Below are 7,204 nucleotides of genomic sequence, written 5' to 3'. Positions count from 1 at the left end.
GGTTGCCCTTTACTTCTCATGGTATTTGGGTTCTGCAAGTGTCTCAATTAAGAAGCAGAGGTGACTATCTGCCTTTGTTGGCTGCTGCATAGGCCAATACACCATTACTCTGCATGAATATCAGCCCAGACATGCTGGAAATTAAGTTATTGTATCTATTAGCAGAATCACTACGTGTATTCCTGCAAAATGTTCAGTTAATTTTAGCTGGAATCCAATGTCCGTGAATGCCCGGAATTATTGTCCTTTACTGTAAAACACACATACACACTCTCTCTCTCTCTCTCTCTCTCTCTCTCTCTCTCTCTCTCTCTCACACACACACACACACACACACACACACACACACACTCACACACACACGCACACGTTGGCGCGCGCGTATGGCAAAGGACAGATTTTTTTCCATGACGCAATTTCTCCTTTCATGTAAGAAGTCCCCCTCTCCCAGTTTTACATGGGGTAACAGAACGCTACGTGACCGGAGTGCAGATGGGAAGAAGGATGAGGACTACTTGAACCTCACAAGAGCAGAGCTTATGGTAAGCAGTTGGTGCAAGAGTCTATGGAGGCAGTAGAGTTGGCAACTGGATTGGTATGTACGATGCATGCTGTTAGACTGTATGCTAAATATTGAAATTTAATTTACTGTTATTTCATCTCAGAGAAAGTCTTTAAAACATCCAATCCACATTAGAATACATGAGTTAAACCATAGCCTGATGAATGCAACCGTCCCTGAATCTTTGCACATTTTATGCAGCCAGGCCGTGATTGACAACAGTGTCCTGTGTTGGGATAAGCTATAAATATTGTATTCAGGCTCTGCGGCTTATTGCCTCAGTCTTACCCCAGCTTAACAGACAATGGGAGATGGTGTGCGTGTGCTGAATGCAGTGCCGTGCATCAGCCCATGCCACTGCCAAAAGTTCTCTGGGACTAAAAAAAAAAAAAAAAAGAAGAAAAAAAAAGAAGCACTTTCTATCCCACCCCCAGTTTTTCTCTGTCCAGCATTCATTCACTAAGATGCGCGCCTAGTTGAGAGGAGGTTCTCCACACCCGGTTCCTATTGCATGCGTAAAACTTTCTAATGAAATCCCCAAATACTTTTTGACCAGCACAGAATTCTTTCCTCCAGGGGTCAAGAGGGTCTCGAGATAATAATCCGCGTTTTCCTTGAAAATAAAACTTCAGGTATGTCCGTTTTTGATTGAAATTATATTTATTATTTGTGTAACGATTTGATTATGTCTCAAACCGTCCAGATAGCTTGTCATTGTTGTGAAATGTACTGAAAGTGTTTTGGAACTTGACAACTTTATAGGTGTAAAGATGTGTCGCTTTAACTCGATGGGGACGGTAGATGTGATTGGTTTAACAAGTACCTTTTCTCTCTGTGAAGAATCATGGAGCCCAATTCCACAGAGGGAGGAGCTGAAGACGCGCTCCTTAGAAATCATCCACCAAATCCAGTAAGTCCACCTCTCTGACATAAAATAGAAAACACATATAACTTCCTAAACACTTTACCCATTGAAGCAGATGCAATACTAAGGCGTCATTTATACTAGAAATGAAAGTTTTTAATGATTGGTACAGTGAGCATTTACTCCAAAATCCAGTGGATTCATTGGCACAAGGCACAAAGCTCAGAATAGCACAAAAATCATCTTTCCATCCGAATCCCCTAAAGACACTAAGATTTTATAAAGGCAAAACTTTCACAAAGGAAGTGACATTTTGGTGACACTCTGAGGAGTCCCATGGCTCCTCGGGGATCTGTCCTGGCCTGTGGGTGCTGAGAGTCAGTGTGTAACATCTGGCTGTCAGAGTGACCCTCCAACTCCGCTGTCTGCAGCTGCTGCTCCAAGCAGGAGGGTCCGCTCAGAGGAGATCAGCTCTCCCAACGAGGGCCACAAAGGTCACCAGCGGGTTTATAATTTGCTGAAACAGGGGACGGGGCTGTCAGTGTGTTACTTCATTAATGTGCAGTGAAATAAATGTGGTCTGGTAGTCTAAAAAGAACACTTGATTTGAATTCCTGGTCATACTTGGGAGAGAAGTTACGCAAACCTATACTGAAGTGATTTGCAAAAAGTTATCAATTGAGTATATGTGTGGTGAGGGCTTTTTTTCTGATCTTCTTCCCAGCAGACTTTCAAAGGGATACTCAAACATGGCCATGAGTTGGAGGAAGAGCAGGAAGAGCTGGCTGAGCACCAGCCTCTGGAGCAGGAAGACCTGAACTTTGAGAAATGGAAGCGCAAGCCTTTACCCAAGAGGACGCTCCACCAGAAAATAGACGACCTGAAGACGTACCTATGGAACGCAGAGACCAACGAATTCATGGGTCGCTCCGGAAAGAGCTGGAGTGAGTTGGCGGAGGCAGAGAGATTTTGTGTTCTTGGGGCATAGGGAGGGAGGACAAAGTCGTGCAAAGTACTTTATTCTCTGTGCAGCCTATTACACTTGTGCAATAATTAGAAATTACCATATAGATGAGTACAATTGTAATCAGCTTCAATAATCCGCAGTGATTAAGAGCAAACATGATGTTTGAATGGCTTATTATTCTTAGAAGATGCACTCAGGGATTTGAGGGGGTTAGAAATGTCTCTCCAGTCCGCTGACTCTGCTCACTGTGCTGTGAGTGTGTGTGTGTCCTCATGCTCAAATGTTTACATAGGTGCATGGACAATTCAGAGCGTCCCGACAAAAACAGACTGCCTGGGGACGCGTCCCCAGCGGGAGCGCACTGTTCCGGGCCTCGCACTGGCCAGGAATCACATTCCTCATACATCTTACCCTGCTCTCCACTGCCTCTTTCCCAAAGCCTTGGCGACCTCATCGCTGAACTTAGCATGCTCACGGCCCCACAGTTGCAGTCAAACACGTAGAGATGCTTAAGTGCCTTTTTCCGTAGATCCCACTGCCAGATTCAGCGTTGATGCAGGCAAACCTTTTTGGCGTAAGTGACTGTCTGGAGCAGTTTGATGAGTCAGTGATGATGGAGCAGCCTCTTGGTATTCCTGGCTAGTTGCTATGTGACGCTGTCAAGCTCCCTCCCCCAGGTCCACTGTATACAATGGCAGACAAACATAATCCAAGAACTCGAGTGTAGAGAGAACATCCCGGGAAAGTGTGCATTACTTGCTTTAATGTCATAAGCTGAACAGCATGCTCCCAATAATACAGAAATAGAGCCGGGCCTAGGAGCTCGTTTCAGCAGCAAAACCACTGTGTGCACACTTGTGAAGGAATGGGGCCCATGTGTCTGCGGAAGAAAAGCCCTGAGTTGAAGTCTGTGATGTGTGTCCTGTGAGAGGAGTGTGTAAGAGGGGACACAATACCAGAGTGGGGTGATTGGGGCTCCTTGGAGCTGGCTGGGCCTCTATGGCTGCAAAAGACCTTCACTACGATGGCAACCGGAGGTTCACTGTGTTCCTGAGTGAAAGGACAGCTGGGAGAATTCTCACTGAGCTTAAACAGAAAGGCCTTTGTGGCTCCGGGGACGCAAGGCTGGCTGCAACTAGTCCCCTGTGAAATTGCCCGCACAGCAAAAGCCATTTAATTTAGGGCACGTTTGGCTTGATTAGTTGCTAATGGACTGTTAATTGAAAATTGCAGAACAATGCTAGTTCTCAGGGTTTCTTCACCGTGGGGTTCTCACATCAGATCAGTACAGTGGATTTTATTTCAAAGCCACTGAAGTGATTTCCAATTCCAGACATGGATGGGGACAGTGCTTTTGTATGTGTAAACAAATTAGTGAGCGTCCTGAGCAAGGACAGTAGCTGGAGTTTAGACAGGCCAGACATTCAGAGCAAAACTTGGAAATTATTTACAGTTCATTATTTTCCTCCAATCAGATCACAGACATGATTTCTTAAAGACACGTGCAGCGCGCTCTGAAAGCCACAACTGCTATTTGTCCAAGTGTAAGAAATATTCATCTGACAATATTAAAATCATTCTCTGTTTCATTTTCTCCTCTTAGGCCTCATCCTCCTCTTCTACGCTGCACTTTATATGTTTCTTGCAGCCATGTTTGGCGGCTGTATGTGTTGCCTCATGTGGTCTATTAGTCCCTACCATCCAACATACAATGATAGAGTGATGCCACCAGGTAAATATAACTCCCTACCCCCACCCACTCCTCTGCATCCCTCCTTCTCACCTCACTCTCCTCTCCCCGCTTGACTGTCCTTCTGTCTCTTGGTTCTACTTGAGTCTCGGCACAGTTGACTGTCTGTGGGTCTCCGTTGGCAGGTATGACGATGGCTCCACACCTAGACGGCCACGACATCGCCTTTAACGCCTCCGACCGCAAGTCCTGGAAGAAGTATGCAAAGTCTATGGATGAATATCTAAAACGTGAGTCAGAGACACTCCATAGTTAGGATTGAGATTGTGGAGGACAGTCCGGGGGGGGAGGGGGGGGACGGGGACGGTGATGGGGTTGTTGGGGTTGTGTTTAAAAGATGGGGGCACACAGTGAGTTAATCCCCATCTCCACTACCTTTGTCCCTTATTCCATTTGCTTCCCGCAGGGCATTCTGGGAGGGAAAGCCTCTTTGTGGGTAGAGTTCAGCCATTCAATGCCGCTTTTTTTTTTCGCACCACGCTTTTGTCAAACTGCCTTAATCAGAGGCCTGAGTCTGGCAGGGCATTGCTGTTGCGTGGTTTATTTATGCCCTCCTCTCTCTCCTTCTCCCTCCCTCCCTCTCTCTCTCTCTCTCCCTCTTTCTCCCTCACACACACACACACTGTTCTCCGTTTCAGCATATAATGATGGCGCTCAGGAGAGGAAGAATATCCAATGCTCACAGGAAAGTTACTTCATGCAGAATGACTTGGAGGAGAGTGCAGAGCGCAAAGCATGTCAGTTCAAGAGGTCTTGGCTGGGGGACTGTTCAGGACTGCAGGACCCCCACTATGGCTATTCTCAGGGAAAGCCATGCATCCTGCTTCGGATGAACCGGGTAAGACGAGTGTCACTCGACGGTAGGCCCATACACACCTTAAAAATGCTTTAAAACAGTCCAGTTGCATGTGTCAGATGCACAGTATGTTGCTGTACAGCTGAAGCTTCCAGTTTTCTCAGTCAGTGACATCTGGTGGTCGTTTCAGGGAGAGGAAGAAAAGGCTTGATGCTGTTTCTACACTGTCTACACTTAAAATATAGAATGGTAACTTATTGCAGAATTGGCTTCTGGAAAGTTTTGCCAAGTTTTAGCTCTTGTTCATATGACTCAGAAATAAACTTTTGAGTTTAACTGTATATTATTCAAATATAGGGTTCGGGTTAGTATGGAAATTGGAGTTCAGTATGGAGAAGTAGTAGTTTATACTTAAACTGTTTTAATGCTGTAAAGTGCTTTGAGTTAAAGTGACATACAGTATAAATAAAAATGATTATTTTATTTTTATTTCTTTTTTTATTCTTACTCCTATAGATTCTTGGGTACTTACCTGGCCAGGGCAAAGCAATAAATGTGACTTGTGGAGTGAAGGTACAGTAACAGCATTCTCATGACAAGCTTTACCTCAGCCATAAACTGGGAGTAACAGCGTCTCTGAAAATGTCATAATGATATCATGCAAGGGTGAGTTGAGACAACGTGACTTCTTACTCTTTCAGAAAGGGCCGCCGGAAGCCTTGGGAGACCTTCAGTTCTTTCCCAAAAGCATTTTTGACCTGAAGTACTATCCATACTATGGGAAGCAAAGACATGTAAGTGAAGGTGTCATCTTTTTATTTTCAAAGCCATGTCACTGTTCATGACGTTGCTGTTTTTGAGATCATTCCTATCAAGTCTTGATCTCCTGTGCGTCTCCTCTGTCCCAGGTAAACTACTCGGCGCCGGTGGTGGCGGTGCGTTTTGGAGGAGTGCAATATGACGCTCACATCCAAGTACAATGCAAACTCAATGGCAAGGGCATCATCAACGATTCGCCCACTGACCGCTACCTGGGCAGTGTGACCTTCTCCTTGGACGTGGGAGCATAAGGCAAAAGTTTCACACCCAGCAGGCTGCTCCCATGACAATATGACAGGAAAATATATTACAGATATTATGTTGAACCATTATTTTAAATGAAATATGTAGATTTCCCCCCTCATCTTTCATTCAAATATCCACATGCCTTCTGCTGGGAAAACAAATTCCTCAAGAGTGTTATTGGTATATAAAGTAGATTGCCCTTGTATTTTTCCCATTACCTGTTGTACCTTTGTGCCTTGAGAGTGCTACTGGAGCACGCATGCGCACACACTCACACCCACACATGCACACACACATACACACGCACACACCCACACCCACACACACTAGACAGTGCTGAGCACAAGACAAGTAGAGGAAGTGAGTTACAATTGAATACCTGATATTTTGTAATGATTAGCAAGATTAATACAACTAAATTCACAAAATAGAAGGCATATTTTACACACTGCCCAATAGTTAGAATTTCTAGCTATGCAAATCCAATTATGACTTAAAACATTAATAGACAATTAGAAATACTGTTGAGTAAGGATAGGATACGGTTTTGTGTGGCACATTTGGTGTGACATCAAAGTGTGTACTAATTTGTTTTGCATATTTTCAAACATGTATATTTTAAGGATTCCAAGAACTATCATGCAAACATTGTCTGAAAGCAGGACTTATACTGTACTTACACAGTAAAAAAAACGAAATAATAAGCGACTGCAAATACAGTATTACTATATTGTTGTTGAATAGGTCAGTGTTATTATACATTTATGAAAGCATTACAAGCCACTTCTTGCCTTCTCTTTTGTAAAAACATCTTGACTGCTTTTGAAAATGAAATACTGCAGAAGACTGTGATCAATAAAAGAAAGAGACATACTGTGAAATAGTTTCTTTTTTGTGTGAAACTTACAGAAATACTATTTTAAGAACTATAACTATTTTGTAATAGAATTAATCTTGTCTGAACTGTTCTACTAAACTTGGTATCCATGCTGTATTTATTCTTATAGTTCTTATAATAAATACAATGTTCTGATATGTACGTTTCCTTTCCATGGGACTTGTGGTGTACATTAATTGCGTATCAGGTTGTGATGCCAGATGTTAGGTTTGTGCAATTTGCTTCCAAAGAAATGCTTTCCACACACTAACCCTCGCTCAGTGGTTACCAAGAACTATGCAGTACTTCTCATGTGCATTTT

General features: G+C 43.7%; 1 protein-coding gene across 1 annotated transcript; it reads left to right on the top strand.

The window, feature by feature from the left end:
- Nucleotides 1-496: 496 nt before the first annotated feature.
- atp1b4 (ATPase Na+/K+ transporting subunit beta 4) lies at nt 497-6,453 on the top strand. The gene is made up of 10 exons (XM_071539555.1): nt 497-542; nt 1,139-1,194; nt 1,403-1,472; nt 2,155-2,371; nt 3,998-4,126; nt 4,270-4,374; nt 4,783-4,982; nt 5,457-5,513; nt 5,642-5,734; nt 5,849-6,453. Exons 3-10 carry the CDS (start codon nt 1,407-1,409, stop codon nt 6,008-6,010), a joined length of 1,029 nt encoding a protein of 342 aa, XP_071395656.1. The 5' UTR covers nt 497-542; nt 1,139-1,194; nt 1,403-1,406; the 3' UTR covers nt 6,011-6,453.
- The last annotated feature ends 751 nt before the right edge of the window (nt 6,454-7,204 follow it).

The sequence above is a fragment of the Centroberyx affinis genome, unplaced genomic scaffold, assembly GCF_046629955.1.
Source record: "Centroberyx affinis isolate AG114_WGS23_722 - 3 ecotype Tasmania unplaced genomic scaffold, CSIRO-AGI_Caff_v1 ptg003466l_1, whole genome shotgun sequence".
Classification (NCBI taxonomy): Eukaryota; Metazoa; Chordata; class Actinopteri; order Beryciformes; family Berycidae; genus Centroberyx; species Centroberyx affinis.
Note: the sequence above shows the minus strand (reverse complement) of the source record. Positions and strands in the feature narration are given on the sequence as shown.

Bases quoted from the DNA above. Each gene is read 5' to 3' on its own strand.
- atp1b4 (XM_071539555.1), top strand. From the start codon at position 1,407: ATGGAGCCCAATTCCACAGAGGGAGGAGCTGAAGACGCGCTCCTTAGA. The intron at 4,375-4,782 runs GTGAGTCAGAGA...TCTCCGTTTCAG, and splicing joins TATGGATGAATATCTAAAAC to CATATAATGATGGCGCTCAG. The intron at 5,514-5,641 runs GTACAGTAACAG...TTACTCTTTCAG, and splicing joins ATGTGACTTGTGGAGTGAAG to AAAGGGCCGCCGGAAGCCTT.